The sequence below is a fragment of the Diachasma alloeum genome, unplaced genomic scaffold (genome assembly GCF_001412515.2).
Source record: "Diachasma alloeum isolate Michigan unplaced genomic scaffold, Dall2.0 Dall_scaffold_00422, whole genome shotgun sequence".
NCBI lineage: Eukaryota > Metazoa > Arthropoda > Insecta > Hymenoptera > Braconidae > Diachasma > Diachasma alloeum.
In genome coordinates this window covers 208,957-231,597 of record NW_021680561.1, presented here as the reverse complement: position 1 = coordinate 231,597, position 22,641 = coordinate 208,957, and the positions used below count along the sequence as shown (strand labels likewise).

The following is a 22,641-nucleotide window of genomic DNA, read 5'->3' as shown; positions in this document are numbered from 1 at the left end:
TAGGATCGGGCGATCCTAGGGTCTAGCTCAATAATTTGGGGCGGGTTAACCAAGCTGACAATTGTGTCGCAAAATTGCGGAGGTGGTTCCTTCGTGTTGGAGCGGCTTCGGTGAGAGAACGACCGTTTCCATCATTAACCACGACCAGGAGGCAGCGGTACCCTAGACTCATGGAAAGAGCTGGGGATATCAATCAACTGTAGTACGGACCTGTGGTATTCTCTCTTTACCTGGATGGACTGAAGACCTCGGACAACTAGCGGAAAATGGCTAAGCTGAGGCAACGTTACTTGGGGAACTTTATATTTACATATTTTTTCAGTGATTCTATATTGTATTACTTCAAAATTGTCAACGGGGATGGGGACAAAATGTAAAAACCCGAGAGGGTATACATGTGAAAATAAACTACTACTTTTTCGTGTCACGGGACCTGAAAAACCCCATTTTCGGATCCCTCGACACGAAATAGTATATTTCGTTACAAGTGCGGAAAAGAGGTTCTCTTTTCGCTTTCGGCTCTTGCTATAAACCTCCCACGAGCCAAAAAACACTTCCCACGAGTATCGAACGATATTTTTCATCACAATGTGTGGAAAAGGGACGTTTCAGGCACGCGAAGCGTGTCTAAAAAGTTACTTTTTCGCACAGCATGATGAAAATTAATATACACACCTCGCCATGGAAAACATATCACCTTCTCCCACGTGCATGTCATCCTCGTCTTTGGCTCGGAAGGCAATCTTGCACGTGGGGAATGGTGATCTGTTTTCCAAGTCTCGGGCATGTAATGTACTATTATCGCCGTGTGATATTAGTATGTTAGAGTACGAGATGTGAAATTCCGGTTTCGACGGATGTGAAGTTTACAGGCCGAGCCGAAGGCGAGGTCTGTACTCACATTTGTTGAAAATGGAATTTATCGCCAAGTGCTCCATACTGTTTTTATGTCACACCGTACGATAATCAAGTTTGCACTACGGACCGTAGTCCGTAGTCAAGTTTAAAGCACGCTGCGCGTAGCGCAGCGTGCTCTAAATTCCACTATCGCGCGATGTAACATAAAATAGTATAGACCACTCGGGCATAAATTTCGTTTTCAACGAACGTGAGTACAGACCTCGCCTTCGGCTCGGCCTTTAAATTTCACATGCATCAAAAACGAAATTCATGCCCTTGTGGTCTAAAATACTATATGCCACCACCTCGTGCGGTAGTCGAGCTGCGAGCAGGCTGCGCGAAGCGCAGCGTGCTTCAAACTTGACTTATCGCACAACGTAGCATAAACGATATTTTATGTCATTGGGCCCGAAAACCGCGATCAAACCGAGCGAAGCGAGGTTAGAATCGCGGTCTATCGGGCCTAATGACATAAACTTTGTTACATACATAGCCATGCACACACACGTACGGGCGAGCTCTAGAAATGGCATTTCCGAACTTTTTGGATCCTACTGGTTCTATATAACATAAATAATCCAAAACTTGAATTTGAACGATTACAAAGCTTCCATTTGGAAGCAAAAATGGAAAACGGTCATTAGTTAATTCGGTTGACGTCAGAAATTTTTTATTCCTGTTTTTTCTTGTTTTATTTTTCTGCTGAGAAGAATGGGATGGAAAATAATTACGCGGTCAAGTAATTTGGGATTGAGCAGAGGTTTATTTATATATAAGGCCTGGCCGAATGACTGGCCAATCAAGTGCACTTGCGCCCTGGACACAAATATTCTGTCCATTTGGGTTTTAATGTTTCTTGAACAAAAATGAAACAAAAAAAACTGTGAAGAATTTTACACAATGAACGAGTGAATTATGTGTTCATTGTTATCATTGTCACGTTACCGTTATCGGATGTGAATTGAAGAATGAATGAGGGTCTTTGTAACTAGTTCATTTGCGCGAGTGATCGATTACTCATTGACAATATTCAGTAGTGCATTACTCAATTCTCTGTCATTGATTATGAGCAGCTTTACGGTGATTGTTAACAACTTTGACAGTGAGTGTTATTCGGTAGTGATACCAAGAAAGCTTTCTTATAGATGAAAATTTCCTTCCAAAAAAATAATTTGACGGTTTATTTTATAAAATCACTCTTTATCGAGATAATTATGTAATTATTGAATATCAACTATTTATGAATGGATCATTAATTATGAAAATATAGAGAATGAGTGATGATAAGGAAAAATGTCAACGGAGTTTCTGCATGGAAAATTTACTATTGTACAGGAATGATCTTTTAACATTTTTCCCTGAAATTGTTTTTTTTTTAGTTTAATAAATATATTTGGAGCATAGTAATTGATAGAAGTTTCATATGCGATGGATTCCTGATAATCAGTCAATTATCCCGATAATGAACATTCTCCGAATAGAGGAACCGTTTTTCTGATTGAAATTCTTCCTCCTTCGAGAAATATCTCGTGAAATTTTACCTAAAAACATTTTTCCATAAAAATGAAAACGAATGAATAAAGTAAGAAAAAATGTACTTTACGTAATGAACAATTGAATTCTGCTTCAATTATTTTGAATGCCTCTATCTGTGCACTCCTCACATTCCAATTGAGAGATAAATAAGCGTCTCTGTGATGAGCTCACTCGGGAGCGATCGGGTAGGAATTGACAATTGTCAGTGATAAATGACTCAGCTCCCTGCTCTTATTATCACAATGAGCTTCAATGACCCCTGTACTTGCTCCAGTAACATTGACATGCAAAAGGATCGTGTGGATGTTTAAATAGTCTTACTGATAAAGTTGTTTTTAACATGCGTTTCAGATTGCCAATATATACAGATGGATCCACGCGCCACTCTTTATAGATCATTTCCTATGTGACTCTTTCATTCACAGAATTCCGTATTTATCTTATCGCTTTCACTTGTATTTTTGGAGTTGTCTACTTCACTGACTGTTCAGACTGAGATGGTAAAGGACAGGAGATAAGTTCGAAATAATTCCGTAAATAAATTGCTTAACATCTTTGGAATGAAGAAGTTTAGAGGAATCCATCAAAAGAACTTTTTTTATAGGAAGAGAGGTTTCTTGTTTCCAGTAAAAATCTCTGAATTTCAGAACTCTGTTGTACTGAAATCTAGCAAGCAAAAAATGCTAGAAATATGTCAACTTGATAAGTGATTTTCTTGAAATCCCTTATTTCAAAAAAAAATTCCCCAAGTCTCATTAATTTTCACTTGACTGGAGCATAATTGTACTTAAATTAAGTATATTGTCTCTTATTTGAAGAAAGTCTTGGTTCTGAAATTCAGAACGTTTGGGTTCTTAAAAGAAGAACCTTAAATCAAGAACATCCGGATCCCCATGATCGGAAAATTTTCGTCGTTAAATTAATGATTTTTCCTGTCCTAATATTAATTTACTTATTTCTGTAGATCTTTTACTATCCAAAGTATATCACCTGACATCGTGACTCAATTAATGTCAACTCATTGTGGAACCCTATCTCTTTCGAAATTTCCTAGTTGAAGAATGCAACGGTTTTTGATTTAAGAACTCAACAGTTCTTGATTTTAGTCCTTATGCCCACGACAGTCCTGTATAAACTGTTACGTCGCGTCGATAATGTCAGTGGGTTTTATGTTTTTTGGATCACTTATCACGAATCTGTCGGTTACTTTTCCGAAAAATTGTCCCTTCAATTGTTATTAACAAGGTATGAGAAAAAGTTTCAAACAAAAGATGTTTAACATGTAAAAATACTCATTTTTTGTTCTATACCTTTTTCCCCTAACTATGATAGATACGGCGTTATCGGGGGTGGCAGCGGAGCGGGGGGCACTCGGTTATTTTTGCGAAAAATTGTCCCGCCAATTGTTATTAACAATTTTAATTGTTTACAAGGCCTTATCTGGAAAACTATGACAGACATCGGGAAAATGTTTAGACAAAAAATGTTACTACGATTATGTAGAACTCAAATGTGTGTATTTTTTATGGGGACCAATTTTTATGCGACATTTTTTCCTGTATCTCGAATCGTTTATTCGTAAAACAGCAGTAAACAAAAGCGTTGTAGGTAATTTCCCCGATCACGCAGCATGATAGCGTTAATATCTCGTCAACTACTAGTTGTAGGAAAAAATGTGAAACCATTAATTATATGGAAAATTTGATGGCAAATATTTTTCATTTCAACTATTTTTCTCTATCTGCATCGAGTACCCCGATATTTTTACATGTCAAACATCTTTTGTTTGAAACTTTTTCTCATACCTATCATAGTTTCTGAGATAAAGCTTTTTAAACAATTAAAATTGTTAATAACAATTGAAGGGCCAATTTTTCGGAAAAGTAACCGACAGATTCGTGATCAGCGACCCAAAAAATATAAAACCCACTGACATTGTCGACTGTCACTGTCGAAACAAGTGAGGTTATTTCTTCTGGAATTAATTAACCAGTTTCTTATCCTCAATACAATGGTTCCTTGAACCACAAGTTACTTTGAAATCAGTAACTTATTTCTAGAAACTAGACACTTCTTTTATTTTACTAGGCCTGATAATATGACTTTCGGACCCGTAACATCATGGTATATTTCGATACGAATGAGACGGAATTTTCACGAGTGTGAGGTTGGCGGCCCGAGGCGTTGGCGAAGGCTGCCAATCACAAGTGCTGAAAGTTCTCGTCTCACATGTGTGGAACATTTTTTGACAGTGATGTTACGTTCAAAAAGTGACCAAACTGTGCCTTTTTCGTTTACAAGTAAACGAAAAGTCTTTTCGTTTACTTTTCGTTTACGATTAAATGAAAATGCATTTTTCGGTACGAGGTGAACGTAACAGCAGTGTCTAAAACTAGTTTACATCATACGGCCCACAAATTATTTTCTGACGAATGTGAGTTTTTAATCCGAGTTTTTAATAATTACAATGATGAAATCTACTATTCTTTGTGTGGCTACACGAAAATCCATTTGAAATTTTTTATTAAGCTCATGATATCAGAGATATTGATAGAATGCAATTTCTCGAAATCAGCTAACTTTATTCATATGTGTATTTTTAGTGTCTTCAAACTAAAACGATTCAAGAACCTTTTCAAAAGACATTTTTGATCGGTTCTCTTTCTTGACTATCAAATTTTTTATATTTTTCATTGAAGTCTGTCAGTAATATCTGATATTACGAGAAATCATGAAAAGGTCTTCCTTATAAAAGATTATATGGATTAAAAGGGTTCTTCGATGTTGTTCTCTAAACTTATGGTATTCAAAGATATGTACAAAAGTATCTGTATGGATTGTTCGAACTCATCGTCCTCTACCGCTTCAACAAATTAATAGACTAACCTGAAACCTTACAGTTGAATTGAGAAGGATTGTTGGAAAGATTGTTGCAATAAAATACATATATTTCTTATAAGAATTGCCTTGGGAAATGGTAAAATGAATGTATTAAAATATCAAATCTTGGTAAATCAGAGGATTAAGGTAAATGTCCCCATTGAAGTCTTGATAAGGAACCTGTCCTTCTTTCCATCCAGATTCGTTCAATTCGTGTATTAACTATTGCTGTAAATCACTTCAATAAACTGATAAGATCTCCTCAATAGGTATGAAATTAACAAAAAATGCACAGTTACATAATTGGGGAGACAATTGCGTGGCATGAGTCAAAACGGGAATAGGAGTTGAGCCGAGAATAGGGTACATTCACCTTACTAGAAATTGAGTATTTCGACCAGAGAATGTCGTGAAACCATCTTCAGAATTTTTCTCCTCTCTACAAATACTCTTTTGGATTTTTTTTTTGCAACTCCATTCCTCACTGAAATAATTCACTAATTAGCAAACTGACTTTATCCTCGATAAATTCATTCTTTACCTCAGAATTGAAATAAAATTCCTCAATACACACTGTATAATTAAATTCTTTATCTATGTACAAAAATTCACTCACTACAATTTCATTATAAATTAACTAAAATCTCCAACACAAAACATTAAATTTCTTCTAACAATACTCTGTCAATTAATTAATCTCAAACTTAAACAAATAAATAAATAAAACAGCCCGTTCAATAGTACATCTGTAATGAAACACTCTCTCCATATATGTACAACGTAATGATTTATAACTTACACCTAGAAGCGTAAAAAAGAGAGACCTGTAAAAGGCTCAATGATGAATCAGTTTTGAAATGGAAAGACGAGATATGTCAACTCAACTTCAATGTGAATTTTTGATGAATATCTTCAAGTCTAAGGGTGAATCTAATGAATATCACTCTGATCTACGAAAAAAGTACTCACAAAAACATTTGTGTCTCTCTTAGATTTTAGGATATTCAGAAGAAGCTAGATCTTTTGCAAAATCAATTTATCTCGTCTCACTACTTCACCACGTAACTTGCCTCAACAAACAATTTTTAATAATTAAACATAGCCATTAGCTTCGAGCTTCAGTGCAGCCTCGTAAGAGGGCAACCCCTCGTCCTCCCCCTTTTTCTCCTGTTCCTGGGAATCCCCTTGATTCCCAAAGACCGGAAGTATAAAATCAGGAGTGCTAATGGGCTCCTCTTTCTTATCACTCAGTGACGCAGCATTATTATGTGGATTGAATATAAGACTCTCGTAAGTTGGGGGTGGTCCTGGTGTTCCTGGACAGGGTAATGACATTGTCGTAATCTCTTCCGTGTTGCCGCTTCGATCGTAGCACTGCTGAGCACCCAAAAAACGCCCCATTGCGTGAGAATCCATGGTGAAGACCTCCAGACTTTGGACGTCCGGCTCTCTCCAATAAGGGGAGTACTCATGTGGTCGATTCTTCCTCATGTTTTTGTGGCAGCAGTAGCAAACCAGGATTACCACTATGATTACTCCACTCAGCATCGCCCTGTACACAAATAAATGTTATACACTGATAGAAGGAATTATTTGCTGCTATCGAGGCTCCTTAACTAATAAAACGATTTGTTAATAGTTAAAAGATGGCATTAATAGTTAAGACGCCTCGTTAACAGTAACTAAATCGTTCTATCTTTTCTATCGATGTGTAGGGGAAAAGTGATAGGGACTCGTTCGAATTTTATTGTTGAATTGTACCTTTTCTGGAGTAAAGGAATAGGACTTTTTTTTATTTTTTCCTCCTGTTGCACAATAATTTGTTATAAACAAATCATTACTCATTGTTAATGAACAAATGATTTCACGTGAAAATCACAAGAGATGCAGAAAAATGTTTCCGACGAAGCTTATATCTCATTCTCTCACGAATAAAATGATTTTTGACTCCTCAAAATCGGCCCAATCGTTCTCGAGATATGGGCTAAAGAGTGAGCACGTGCGCTGATCAAAAAAAAGTTTTTTGATAAGTACGTCTTCATTCATATCAAGAAACTCATTTCTCGAAAATTGACAAAAGGAGAATATCTCACACTGAGAAAGAAGAAACTTTTATCAAGAAATTTTGTATTTGTCCCAAAGACGAGGATAATTTGTTTCTAACCAGGAGTGATTTTTCAAACCAAGTCTAGTTGAATTAATTTATTCAATAATTTATAAGTCTCAAATCCAAAATATTTTTATGCAAAAACCACTGGATTTGCTTTGAGAAGTCGGTTTCTTGTTGTGAGCAAATTGCCCCTTATCTTTCGGACAAGTACAAAATCTCTTGACAACAAGTTTCATTTCTCAGTGTGCGATATTTTCTTCTTGTCAATTTTCAAACCATCAGTTTTTTATGCAAGTAAAGACGTACTTCTCAAAAACCTTTTTGCCATGGCATATTGTTATGAATAACTTTATAACAATATAACATTCGAAAAAATATAGATCATATCCAGTTCTTCCAATTCACTTATATTTATGTTTCTGAAAAAGGTCTATTCTGTTTCTTGTTTCAAAAATTCATAGCCCTATAGGGTAAAAGGGTTCTGCTTTCATCGGATAACGGGAAATATATATTATTATCATAAGTTGATCATTTTTACATCTTCCTCCTCTGGAGCACACAACGCATTTACTATCCGTTTCAGAAGTAGAGGACCCTGGGGTTATATGCGCATAACCTGAGAAAAAAAATCGTAAAAATATGGGACCAATTGCACTGTGTAATATAAGTATTTCACTCGCCCAATACGAAGTTTCAAGTTTTCAATTTGATGAGTTTATTTGTAATCGCTGTGAGAAGCCGAAAAACCTCCGATTTTCAGGGTCCGTAAAAGTCGGCAAACTTTGAACCGCTACCATACGTACGAAAAAATTTTTTTTTTAATCGTCAATTTTCCCAGAGATTCGTTGAACCCTTGGGATGCCAACGAGAGAAGAAAAAACTCAATATTGTAATAATTATTTATTTAATTAATAGAAATGTCGACTGCGGTTATCTCGTTGTAGAATTACCGAACCGACCTCAAAAAAAAAGATGCATTCTGAATTCAATGTAAAACACACTCGTTCAATATTTTTCTAATAAACAATCTCCGTTGATTTTTAAAAAAATCGAGAAAATTCGTCAAAAAAGTGCTGCTAAAACGATCATAACTTGTTATGGGGTTTATGGGCCCGCTCACCCTCGGTCCCTCGATATTGAAAACACATATGCGCCTGCCTACCTCTTTCAGGGACGTCGATACCAGTTACAGTCGTTTGGGCTCTTTGGGGCGCAAATACACTGTACATTGCTTGCCCCCAGCGGGCCATGATGATAGAACGATGATCTATCATCATTCTCCCAGAGGAATGATGATAGATCACTCAAAACAAGACTAATAATCATTAGACATTTGATTTTCCAAATTTTTGCTGTCTCTCATTTCATTGAAAAGAGACGAAAGCCGAAAAAGGCGCGCGTGGTGCTCCCAAAATCAGGTCAGCCGGGTTAATTACGGAAAAACCTGGAGAATTTGTTGTTTTAGAAATTTGTCTATTATGTTACAAATGCGTAAAATTGCACGTTTTCGTACGCACGCGTAACACATACTATTTGTAATACCGGCCAGTGAAAGTGAGATTAAACGAATTTTTTGCATGAAATTCGCGACATTCAATATCGAGCTTTGTTTTACTTATTGGAATTTACTTTGAATATGACCTCTGAACTTTACACTTGTCGTGTGGAAGATAACTTCATTCCCAGTACACCGCTGAAAAGTGAACATTTCAAACAGGCGGTCCAAAATAATGTAATTGCATTATATTGGTGATTCTCTTGTAACTCAAAACGGAAAAAATCTTCAAATTAGAGGTGTTGTGATAGTTCTTCTTAAAATCAGTAAATCTCAAAATGAATCTCTCTATATAATAAAAAAATGAGCCCAAAAATTCAGGCGACGCTCAAAGTTCAGGCGACGCTTGATCCGGCCCATATATGGGGTTGCTATGAGGTTGCTATGGCGTTGCTATGGCGTTGCTATGGGGTTTAATGTTAAAAAATCCTTCATTCATCCATTTAATCCCTTTTTCTAATCCCAAACACTATAAAAACAATGTTATTGCATTAATAATCCATTTAAAATCATGTCATTTAAATGATAAATAATTCATTTCTAATTTTTCCAGTCATTGTTTAGTGACTGACAGTCATTGTTGAGTGATTGGCCACTAAAGGCCATAAGGCAAAGGTCATAAGAATCATGAGAGCCATAAGGCAAAGAAGTCATAAGACTCGGAGTTGCTATGGGGTTGCCATGGGGTTACTATGGGGTCCTATGAGGTTGCCATCAAATGGCTATGGGGTTGCTATGTGGTTGCTATAGGGTGGATATGGGGTCCGATGGGGGTGCTGTAGGGTTGCTGTGGGGTACGCTATGGGGCTTTTATGGGGTTCTTATGGGGTTCCTAGGTGGCCCTAGGAGTTCCTATGGGAGGGGGGTCCGATAACACTGGGATCTGATGGCACATTTCAAGGATCGGAGTTAGGCACGAGTGTGAGGAGGGGGAGCGAGCGAAGCGAGCGGGGGGGGGCGAAGCCCCCCCGGGGTTTGGGGAGCGAAGCGAGCAGGGGGCGAAGCCCCCCTAGTAAATAATAACAATACAAACACTCCGAGTCGCCATAACTCATATTGAGAATGATTCATTTATTCCGATGATTGATTTTTTTTAAGGAGGTAAGACGGCAAAGTCACAAATCGAACGGTGCCTTTTTGGAAATTCCGGCGATCTTTGCGTTAAACTGCGATGTTATCATCTTTGTGAATGGGATAAACTGAGTTGAAATCAAGGTTTTTTTTTAAATGCAGGAAAGCTTTTAGTAGACAAGTGCCTCCTTGCAAAACGAAATCCAAGGTAATCGTCAAATCTCCGAAAATTTCACATTTACAGACCGAAAAAAATGCAAGGAATTTGTACACACCCTCCGAGTAGTACGTTAACATTCCCATGTAAATCGGTGTCGAACCTTCCCGTCTTTCCACTGGCATTTCCGGACATATTGTAACCAGGGGTGTAATAACCCCCGTAATTTGCACCATTGGAATCGTTTCGTTGACTGGAATGTACAGCTGCCAAAACAGCTATTCTTCTCATTGACATTTTAACTTCACGATTATCCCTAAACTTCTTTTCCTCGTTCAGGATTACTCGTGTCTCACTTTCAGTCCGTTGAGCTCGTTGTGAATTCAACAAGGGTTGGAGTCCAACTGAGTAAATGAGTAGAGTCGAACGCCTATTTTGGTCATTTGCGTCAGGGCTCTGTAATAAATTTTTTACTATATGTTGATTATCTTGTTTGTTTGTCTATGTTTCCAGGAAAAAGGGGAGTGAAATTCGTGGATGACCCCAAATCACCAGAATTGACAGGGTAATTCTCATTGTAATATTTATGGAAGATAAATTAACAATTGAGTGGCTCTAGTTGTCATCGACTTTTAACCCTCATTCTTCAGTTCCTCTTTCCTTACCCCCTCTTCTATACTCCTTTATCACTTTGGCCACGTCGGTTTTTAAGCGCATTAACAGTAGTACCGATGACCAAAGATAATGACAGTGCCAGTTTTTGAATTTATTAGAAAAAAAAGTCGCAGGTAAGCATCGGAAGATTATTTCTCGAATATCTCCAAAGTTAGTAGATTTAGAGAAAAAGGTCAAAAGAACTCTATATCATAAAAAATCTGGCGAGCTTCATTAAAAACCCTCCACTTTTTTTTTGTATACAATCACTACTTTTAGAAATATTCTGGAATTAGAGTACATGAATAGTTTAGAAATTACTTCATTGTTTTTTTGCTTCCGACTGGAAGCTAATTTTGCTTGTTTATTTATAAACTATGATTCATTTCGATAACATTTTTGATAGGGAGATGCTTATAAAAATTATTCCGAAAGTTTCCCAAAATTTAGTTATATATGAAAAAAAATCCAGTATCTACCTGCAAACCTACTATCTCGTAAATATTTACAGCTCAATCCGTATGGAATTTTTGGATTTACACCTTTACTATCATCCCTTTACTTATTTTTCAAATATTTCGGAAAGGAAGAGGTTTAGAGACATTCATGATAGAATCTTCTAAAAAAATTCAACCAATCACACAAATTGTTTTTCAACATTTTTCTCTAAATTAATAATCCCCCCGAGATTTTCGTAAATAATCCGTACGAAAATTCTAATTCAATGTTTGTCATCACTCTACCTCAGAAAAAAATTTCTCACCTCCGCGTGGATTCTCAGAAAACCATTTAGCACCTTTGTAAACTTGCCACACAATGCACACCATAATTCTGAAGCATCCTATCAAACTATTTTAGTTCACCTTCAAAGTTCACATTAATACCCCGAGGAAAATACACTTTTCTCCCACTGGCTACCAGTGACATTTCACCCAACAATTTCTTCCTTTATTATCTAAACACATCAGTGAAATATTTGTCAAAAGCACTTGAATAAACCTGTAATTTGTTGATGCCTCAATTTTTATGTCATTACTGGGTAAAAAAATGAAATATAATTGAGGAAGGTCAAGACCGTCCGTATCAGCTAGTGTTTCGCTCTAGACTGTGGTCATTGCGCGGTTGCTTGGCTACAAACCTGTCCATGGTTGTGTGAAACTAACCGACGCCAACCAACCACCAGCCAACGAGCCCCCCAAGCAAGATCCTCCCACCGCTTGCGTCATGGTTTTGTCTCATAGTTTTCAACTCTCTCTTCTCTATCAGAACCTCAACACTGATGCCCTCACCCCATGACGTTATCATTCACATCGCTGGTGATTCTTATTTTTGGATACCGTCACAGTAATCCACTCGAGCAGTTTTTATCCTCCATTTCCATTTATACGCTGCATTTTCCCTATAAAAAGATGAGAATCTTTAGGTGCTTGAGGTATAACCTGGATCGATGGTAGCCATAGCATCGACTCGGGGGCTAAGATCGATGACTCTACGGGTAGCACGAACTCTAAGGTCATCTATGATTAGGACCATTATGATTTATTTAAATTGGTGGTGAGTGTTCTCTTCTTTTCCGTTCATTGATGATCTGATTAGTCTTCGATGTTGTCGAGTTTATTGGTTTATTGAATTCTTATCAGGTTGAATGGTTGCTGAAGTTTTTAGGGGAGTACACTGCAAATTTTTTTCTGAGTTTTCCATGCCAAAGTCCAGAAATTTTTATCGTGTTTTAATTCTACTGAAATTTCAGGAAATCTTGTCATTGAAAATTTAGAATTTCGTGGAAAAATCAAACGGAACTGTAAATTTCCGTTCCATTTTTCCCTGAAAATGAATAGAAAACCAGAAATAGAAGGTAAATGTATTCTTGAATTTTCAGGGCAGTGACACTGAATGGCAATTAGGAGGAAAAAATCATGAAATTTTAGATTTCACTGAAAATTCAATGCAATTTGATACTGAATATTCATAAGGTAAATGTCCCGGTACCTGACTCAGTCCCAATAGCTGAATCGCCGAGTATCCGATTGCCAATTTCTTTCGATAAGTAATGATTTCTTCTCAAAAATGATAATATTCAATTTTTTAAAGAAACGTAGGGTTTCAATGATTCTAACGAAATAAATTTCATGCGGTTGGTATTGCCAAAAAAATTTGGATTCAACAATTAAAGTTGATACTCGGTTGAATTGCTCCCTTCGGTCCGATTCCTAGTGCCCTGGCAAGAAACGCCGAGCTTCAACGACCATCCCAAGCTTGTCTCAACCTCGACTTGCCGAGTGTTGGTAGACAAGCGTGAGCCATAATTTAACCAATGATTAAGCCAGTCTTCAGCCAATGGCGCATCTTAAGCCTTGGTTACCAGGGTCGGACCAAGCATGGACGAAGACTGTCCGCCGATGCTTGGTCAACGAGGGGGTGCCAACCTTTGCCCAAACTTGGTGGCCAATGAGTAGCCCGAATTGACAGACGTTCATTGGCGGCCACTCCTGGTCCAAGCTCGACTAGCCCGTCCTCGGCCAAGCATCGGGTAGCACAGCCTTCATCCAACATTGGTCCAACTGTAGTAACCAAGGTTCAAGCTCTACCACTGGCTGAAGACTGGCTCAACAACTTGCTGAATTATGGACCACGCTTGTCCACCAATGCCCGACGAGTCAGGGTTGAGCCAAGCTTAAACCAGCTGTTGAGAAGAGGGGGAGGGAGGCGTATTTGTAAAAATTCTCAAGGTCAAAGGAAGGGGGAAAGGAGAGAATAATAATAAGAATAATAATAATAAAGATCGAATCTTCAAGTGTAACGAAAAATTGAAAATCTGGGTTCATTTACAATACTCAGGTGGGGGGAGAGGGGAGATATTTTTTCACACCCCTCGAATAACCAGGTGATTAATAAATAATGAAATCGAAATTAATTCCGATTATATTTAAAAACTCATTCAGCGAAGAATGAAATCGAGATAGAATTCATATATGGACGATTTGAGTCAACAGTAATAAGAATTGCGCGGTAGACTAGTGGTTAAGGCGTAGGACTAGTGATGTTAGGATCGTGGGTTCGAAACCGGGTCGGGATGATTATTTTAAATTAACAAATTAGGGATTTTCACTGAAAGATGCGTTAGGGGTGGGTGATTAGAAGATAATCAAACATAAAAATGATCGAATGAAAATTATTTTTGATTTTTTTAATCATTTAAATCAATATACATTAGTCACGGCTAACGACTGGCGACCGAGTCAGGTCCAGTCTTGGTGGCCAAGAATGGCCCAGCGTTATCATTTCGGTGCTCAGCCAGCCTTGGGCCAGCCCTGGACGCCTGTGTTGGCCTGTGATTAACCAAGGTTGAGCCGCCCTTGGACCAAGCTTGGGCTATTTGTTAATTCCTACCTGGGTGATGGTGTGTTGAGGGTCGTCACTCGGAAAATCAACCCAAAGGAGGTGACACTACTGTGGAGATTTAAGAATTTTTAATGGCACCGAGGTCAAAATTTCACTTCTGTTGCCGTGGAATTGAACATTTTCACCATGTATGTAGATCGAAGATCATTGTACTAATTATCAAGAATCAAGACGCATGAACATCTCGGGAAGATATGAGTCAATGACTGCTGGATGGTGAACCTCAGAGTGGGATGATATTGCTAACGCAAGACTGGCTAATGTGAAATCAACTCAAATGCATTTGAGACAAGGCCCGTCGTGACCAACAAGAGAAATAGAGGCCCTGGAACCTCGGCTGGGCAAATAGGCAGTTTCAGTCCATTAATTTAAAGAATACAGTGCTTTGAAACGTCGTATCTTTGGGATCGATTCTGTGGACTCGACTGGCAAATATTTTGAAAAAGAATAGAGGATGAAACAGTCCCTGCATGCGAGTGCAGAGGAAATGGGTGCAAAGAATGTTGATATACATGCAAATTGTTCTGCATTCTCTGATCGAATCGAAGAAATTGAGAACTTAACTGCATCGTGTGAGCAGATGAAAATTTTGAGAAATTTCCAAGTAGAATGAGTGGATAAGAATATAATCAGTGCATCTCATGTTAGTGATGAAATCCGCCCAGAGAATTTGATGGACGTTGATAAGCGTTTTGAGCAAGGGATGAAAACCTCTGCAAATTCGAAGAGTACACCAACCGAAGGAGAGAAAAAAATCCTGAACAATGAAAAAACAGCAGTGTTAAAAATTGGATTCGGACTAAATAATAGTGAAGTTTTGTAGGAAGACGAAAAATCAAGTTCAAAGAAAATTGGTTTCGAAATGAAGAGTGTGAAAGTTTGGCACACACTTCCATACCCATTTCGTCTTTAGCACACAGGGCATGCAACTCCTTAAAGGGTGGGAAGCAATTACCGCGAGATAAGGCCTTAGTTGTTTGATCCAGGGGGACCATTGTCGCGAGCTGATCTGCGTGCTATCAAACTGGCAGCTGAACGACGCATGTTTCCTTATTCGCATTATGAAATACAGGGAGGCATATCATTGTTATCGAGTGAGGACCAGTGGACCAAGGTCAAAACGAGATGCTGGCAACATGATCCTGGAGACTGCTCGTCAACACCTGTTCCCTAGTCAGTCAACGATATCAGGGATCTTTTCTATTACCGATAAATCATGGTTTTACTGGAAGAAGAATGTTCGAGGATAACAATGACCATATAGAACAAAAAGATATTCAAAATCACGCGCAGATATTTTTTTTCTGCTGAATTTTTATAAAATATCGCTGTGAATGAAATATTAGGTCACTGTTATTGACGGAGCATTATTGAAAACAAAGTTAGAATAGAATTGAATATCATTCTGTGCTTAGTATAGAAATTTCTCATGAAAACCCAAAATTGTTCCTCGCAACAAGTAAACAAGCAGGCGGCAGCCAGCATGTGGCAGTGAACATCTCACTCATTAATTTTTTGTTATACTTTCTTTGCCATCAATAAATTGATGGCGGGCTTCCGAATGGTTTTTAGCGTAATAAAATTTGATTTCAACTTGATATTTCGATTTTTGCGTCGGCTAGAGACCGAACAACGATTTCGAGGTAAAACAAAATCAACTAATGACCGTACTTTTGATAATAAAAATCGTAGAAAATTTACACTTCTTAAAAAAAAAATAGACCATACCGAACTCTATCTCTGTCATAGCTATGACATTTCATCAAATACAAAATACCATAAATTGTTATTATGACTTTTTAAGTCATATAGAGACAAAAATCATTGATAAAATGACGATGTAATTTTTTAGAAAAAAAGATTTTTGGATAAATTGCTCTATGCCCGGATGTACTGAATCGATTGACCCAAAATTTTATACATGACTGTGGGCTCATAATACAAATTAGTACCCAGAATCTCAGATGTCTAGACCAAGCTTGACGCGTATTATGGACACCACATTAACTTTAAAATGAAAAAATTAGAAAAACGCTGATATCTCGAAAACTTTGTATGGGCGGCTATACATATTTTGATTGATCTAGATAGAAGATATCGTGACAAACATTTTGAAACAAAAAGTGAATCGGCCCAGTAGTTTAGGAGATATTAAGCATAACAGTTTTTCACAAAAAGTTGAATATCTTCTAAACTACTTATCCGATTCAGCTCGTGAATAATACAGTTCTGTAGTATCATAAGAGCTACAATCCTACCAAATTTCAACTTCCTATCTTAAATTTTCAGCGAGTTATCGTATCCACAACGATTTCCTAGTAAAAATGAGAAATGCTGATTATTACTAAACTGACCCTAGTTACGTAGCAATATTTTGATTTAATTCGATAGATATTATCGTAAGGAATACTTTCCCATCAAAAAACTTCGATTCGGTCGCGTAGTTTATGAGATATTAAGGAAAAAAGATTTTTGAGAAATTGTTATATCTCTGAAACTACTGGGCTGATTAAGCTGAACTTGCGTGCACAAATGCTTCAAAGTAATACCAATTATCCGACAAAATTTCAGATTTTTAGCTCAAACTTTAGTCCTTTTTTCGGGGGGATTTATAAAACATTTCCGAAAAATCGACATACCCATTCCGACATACATACATACATTTTCTAAACACATTATATTTTCACGTTTCATGACATTCTACATCATTTCCAAGCAAAATTACGAGATCGTAAAAATCATCTCTTACAAGGCTTCCATGCGGAAGCAAAAAATCAGATATTAGATGCTCAGAAAAAAAATTGTAAAAACTGTGCGAGATTAAATTTATATTTTTGAACAAATATAGAAATTTCGAAAATTGTGCGGCACCAAACTCTCTCAGAATATAGATTCACCATGCGAGAATAGAAAAAATAATTCGATTCACCACTCCATGTAAACACTCGAAAATTAGAAATTTCATTACTGGAAGAGTACGTTAGTTTTCAAACAATGTAAAACTACCTCGAAATAGGTTATATAAGTTTATGGAACTTGATTGCATTTTTCAGATTTGAAAAAAAAACATGTTGTTTTCCTAGTTTCCGCACTCTTTAGATTTTGTTATTAGCACTCTTACATTGACACTTAAATGCCTACGGCGGTAAAAAAAAAACTTAATTGGGAGAGTGTAATGCGTATGGTCTCATACACGTCTTGAAATATTATCGCATCGATTTGTATTCAGCTTATGGAAACGCTGATTCTTGCTGAAAAATGCAAGAGAAATGGTCTCACGGCGAGACACTCTGATTTCCGAAGCAATGAAGTATGAAATTTTCCTTATTAACAATGAATAGTACCGTGTATATTTGTTGGTTCGTTGAATATTAGAAGTTGATTAGAAGTTCGAAGAAGGTTCTCTCGGTTATTGCACGATTAATCCGCTCTCCTTTGATGTGTATTGGAGGAAGGAAGGAAAGAGAAATTGATTGGCTTGACCGAGGATCCAGGTTACATGTTGTTTGTCCCTGGTAAACGTGATAAGGGACGTCAGGGGTCGATAATGGGGATAGGCTACAAATTATGTTACTAAAAATGAACCAAGTTATCGGACTATCTAGTTACTTCATTAACTTAAGTTTGATATTCTTTAGTAACTCATTTGTAGTTGGTATTTTTAGATCTTTGAGATTTTGTCTGTTTATAGTGGATTGTTAGACATCATTCTAAAAGAGATATATTTATCGACTGTGGAAGCTAGTGGCTGTGGAGGGGAGCACTAATGGTAGGAAATTTGATGATTCACGGAAAAACACTTCCTAATTTTTGTAATTATAGGGAGCTTATGAAGTCTTCACAGAGACAAAAGAATTTCTGTTTTCCAGCACCACGGTATTGAAATACTGAACTAAGCTTTTATTTTTTTCTTATGAGCGCTGCCAATGATTGCAGCTGGTCTCCGCATTAGCCGCACAACCAATGGTTGTCAGAATCCGGAATCAAGAACTGTTGGGACCATTCAAATATTGCATCACAGAATTGAAGGAGGAAGTTCTGTAATTTGTAATGGAGCGGGGAGGGAGTTGCCTAATTTGTGATTGGCACACCATAATTAACGAAGATGATTTTAGTCGACGAGGATGCCAATTTAAGAACCTCAAGGTTTTTATTTTAAAAATGCCAGGGTTCTTGATTTCAGTATCCAGTGATATTATCCAAAAACTCCAAAAACAAATTTACTTCTGGTTTTGTTGGACCAAACCACAGCCCAGTTAATAGAACATTTTCTTTTTTAAATCGTTCTTTGAAAGGTAATTCATTAACAACTAGATACATCGGCCACACACTAAACGAAGATGATCTAAAAATTGATATACCATCGGTATTCCATGTAAAAGAAATATTGTTGCGACCTGAGAGAAAACCACCGTTTGATGAAAGTGACTGATAAACGTCACCGTCCCAAATGTCTTCATAGTTTTTTTTACGTCTTTCTTCCGAATGAACCGAAAATTTAAACTTTCATAAAAGCCAGGTCGCTTGTACAGTTTTGCTAGACGTAGAAGAATCGGGATTTCAATGAAATAACTAACACCCAGTTTTGTTTTACATTCGGGACATGTTTGGTGTTGGTCGACGAGCTGAGATAGACATTTTGAGCAAAAAAAGTGACGTTTTATCGGAGTAGCCAAGTTAATGAAAAACTTGTTGAACCTGTAAAATGATTTGAAATAATTTTTTGGCGAGGGGCAATGTAAATTTACGAGTGCCAATATGGCATTCAGCAATTTCTTCGAGATTTTATGACGTATCATGAGCATCAGAATGGCTAAAATGCTCTCTCCTATTGTGATTCTTGCATTGTTATATACTTTGGAATCCATATCAGGTTGAGTTTTGCGATCATCGTTGCTACATATTTCATTATCAGACTCGGTAGTGCTGGATGAACTTGTGGTCAGTTCGTCGTCTGAGAGTGAATCCACCTCACTGTTCTGCGATGTTGAAGAATTTCTTTCAATGTAGCTGCCCTCTTCTACACCAATGCGTGGTGAGAAAATAAACATTTCTAGTGGGAAAGGGTTCACAAAGAGGCGATAGATATTTCTGATGACTACCTGGACTGATGATATCCTCATCGTTGTCCCCTGATTCGTTTTTTCTTTTTTCCCCTCGATTTTCATTTTTCATGACTTCCTTGCGTTCATCAGTCAGATCAGCTTCTGTTGATAAAATTCAATTTTCTATGACAAGAGCTTTTTCTAGCTCAATATTGATGTTTGAACGTCGAAGACCTTCTCCATCCGCATGCGAAAAATAAAATTTTTTTAAACTCAAAATTACAAAAATAATTACAACAATGAAATTTAGGACAGCAGGAGCAACAGAAAAATTCACATTTTTTTGTTAAGTTATTCAAGCAGAATTTTCATCGTACGTAGGCTATGAGAAGGTATATCAAGTAAATTTTGATATCGTAAGACTGAGAAATCATTGAGATAAATTTGTGAATAGACTTCATGGATAGGCAATCAAGTTCCCTTGGATTTGCATGCTTCATTTTTTTACAAAATTGTACAGATGTTTCCATTTACAATAGCCGGAAAGGTCAGTATTTTGAGTTGCCTACGAATCTTGCGTTTCAAATTTGATTATCACTCAAACTGACTAACCATGAGTTGCTGAATATTGGTCATCTGGACTGTCTACTTTCGTTCCTTCATCTCTGAATCGTGAGGATATGGAGGCTGTCTCCGTGGACGATTCAGTATTTTCCTCCAACCAACGTGATATTCTCCACTGGCTTGTTCGAGAATATTCGGTAAAATCTTTGGCTCCCCGCATTCTCGTAGTCAAATTGTTAAAATCGTTCGAAATTCGATAGATTTTTTTTTTTTCAATCTGTTTTCCTTGAAAAATTATATTTGGGTCATAGTCATTGATCAGAAGTCTGAAGTTAGTGCAGTCATTCTTTTATTTTATTTCAAATACTTGAAATAAGCCACAGAAATAATAATTCAAGTTGAAAATTGATTGATATTTTCATCGAAAACAAAATTATTCTCCATTGGAAAACCACAGAATTGTAAGGCAAAAGTGGGAAAGAATAAAAAAGTATCCAAAATGGCCTACGCTTTCGTTTTTTGGAAAGATACGTTTGAAACGAATATCGTCAACACCTCTAAAATCGTCAATGATCCAGACCTGGGATTATGTAGCTGGTGGAAAGACAAGCTATACCCCGTTAAACTTCTCAAGAAACACGGTAAACTTGTCATTTCTTTGTAGAATACTGGGTCGTAATTATAACAGAATGCCAAATGGTTGAAAAGCCACATAGTAAACACAAATGGTGTAATTATATCCGAACCACCTGCACCACGCAAGTTGAGAGGGAATAAGAATTCAACTGGTCCCTCTGACGTCTGTCGTAAAGTCGATGGGCCAGTCGTGTACCAGTCAAGTATTTTTCATGAAATTGAGATACAAGATGAGAATGAGGATGTGGTTAATGCCAGAAAACCTGAAAAAAATCCTCCAGAGTGTGAAATTGAAGATGACCTAGGAAAAACCGAAAGAACACAAAAAGAGAGGAATGAGAAGACTGTAATTCAAAAAGATATTCCAAGTATATCCCAGTCGAGAGTACAAGACGATCATCGAGGAGAATATTCAAAAAACATTGAGAAGAATTCAAAATCTTCGAGGAAAACGAATGATGCTCCAGACGATCAACATAAAAATGTTGAAAAATGTATGTTCAGTGAAGAAGAAGAATCTGATCGATGTGGGACGTGTGCAGATTTTCCTACAAGTAATTTAATTGTTACTTAATAAGTAACCAATTTCGATTAACCCCGATATTATTCGGTTCCTTGGTAATAACAATTTTTTATAGCTTGAAAAATTCATAAAAAATATCTCATCGGATCATCCAAAAATCATTCATAATACTCGAATATCATATACTATTTGAAAAATATGGTAAATACAGTCATTTTTAGAAGATTTAACTTGGAACCGATGTTTATGAGAAAAAAAAGCGTTAATTTCCACTGAATTTCAGTGAAAATTGTATGGAACACGAGAATTGATTTTAAAGTTACATTAAATCATCAATATTCAATAACTTATGACGCAGAATTTTCAATTCGATACAAATTTAAGAATGTATTTACTCGTATTTCCCGCTTTTCTATCGATTTTCATGTACTGACTGAACTGAAATTTACAGTTTTCACTGATTTTTTATTGAAATTGTCAATTTGTAATTTCATCATCTTTTGGAATTTTGGCAGGACTATCATTTCCTTTTAAATTCCTAGAAGTGCACCGAAAATTTCTGCCGAAATTTGTTAATAGCATTCGACAATTGTACCGAATTTGCTTGTTAATTGTTGCCACATGACTGTTGCTTCAAATGAGAATTTACAATTTTATGATTATTTGAATAACAGAAAAAAATTTTTTTCATTTGTAGTCACAGAGGAAGCGATGAACTGTCTCGAAAACATTTTTGAATATGTCAAACAGCATTATGGTGAGCAAGGCATCTCTTCTAGGAGACCAATTTTTGTTGATAAGACGAGACTGCAAAAGGTGGTGTTTCAATCATTGTAAAAAATTAATAATTAAGCAACATTATCGACACTAATGAGGTGAATCATTCAGGTTGAAGTCTTGAAAGGGAGTGGAATATGGATGGGCTCTGTATTTTTGGAGATGACAGCATCGCGATATAAAAAAAATCCCAAGGAAATGACAAGACAACTTTTGAAACGAATGTACAACCCTGAAGATGTTCTACCCAATATGGCCGTAGAAGAACTCGAGGAGAGAACAAAAATTCCAGATGACGTTTATGAAACGATTGAAGTTCAGGTGTGATGAATGAATCGTATTGGTGTTACCTTGCGAGTTCCACAAACTGGAATTCAGGAGAGATTTTTTTTTCTATTTAGGTTTCGTTTTCCAAAACACCCTTGAGAAATACAGGTTGGGACCAGCAGCGTTCAAACACTGTGTGAGCGCTACGATTTGTACAGCATGGACAACGCAGAAAAAAAAGAAAGATGAACAGTTTGAACGTGCAGAACCGAAGGGTTTTATGAAATCGAATGTTGGGAAAAATTGCAGGAGTTCTGATTATAGCAAAGGGAAATTTGAAGTGAATGCGAGGAAGAAGGGGTTGAACACCAGGCCATCAGAGCATCACGATGTATTGAAGAAGTCCAACAATAAAGTGGAACCGAAGATCACACCTTCTGCCGTAACAAAACATAACACTGAGTGTATGGGTAAATGTTCACCAGTGAAAGAGAAGCGAGGGGAGACCAGACTTTCTAGTCAGCGGCAGAAAGATTGCCGTCAGATATTGCGCAGTTTTGTTCA

At 37.0% G+C, this 22,641-nt stretch overlaps 2 protein-coding genes across 4 annotated transcripts in view; one reads left to right on the top strand and one right to left on the bottom strand.

Annotated features, from left to right (window-relative positions):
* Positions 1-22,641, top strand: part of LOC107042135 (probable beta-hexosaminidase fdl) — a 55,287-nt gene that overhangs the window by 8,824 nt on the left and 23,822 nt on the right. The gene's annotated exons all lie outside the window — the stretch shown is intronic.
* Positions 5,934-11,955, bottom strand: LOC107042136. The gene is made up of 3 exons (XM_029126398.1): positions 11,627-11,955; positions 10,328-10,665; positions 5,934-6,868 (listed from the first exon to the last, which is right to left on the bottom strand). The coding sequence occupies exons 2-3, from the start codon at positions 10,504-10,506 to the stop codon at positions 6,409-6,411; spliced, it is 639 nt and encodes a 212-aa protein (XP_028982231.1). The 5' UTR covers positions 10,507-10,665; positions 11,627-11,955; the 3' UTR covers positions 5,934-6,408.

What these genes read in the sequence shown, in the direction of transcription:
- LOC107042136 (XM_029126398.1), bottom strand. Translation starts at nt 10,506, where the DNA reads ATGTCAATGAGAAGAATAGCTGTTTTGGCAGCTGTACATTCCAGTCAA. An exon ending in GTTAACGTACTACTCGGAGG is followed by an intron (nt 6,869 to 10,327) that starts GTGTGTACAAAT and finishes ATTTGTGTACAG; the next exon opens with GGCGATGCTGAGTGGAGTAA.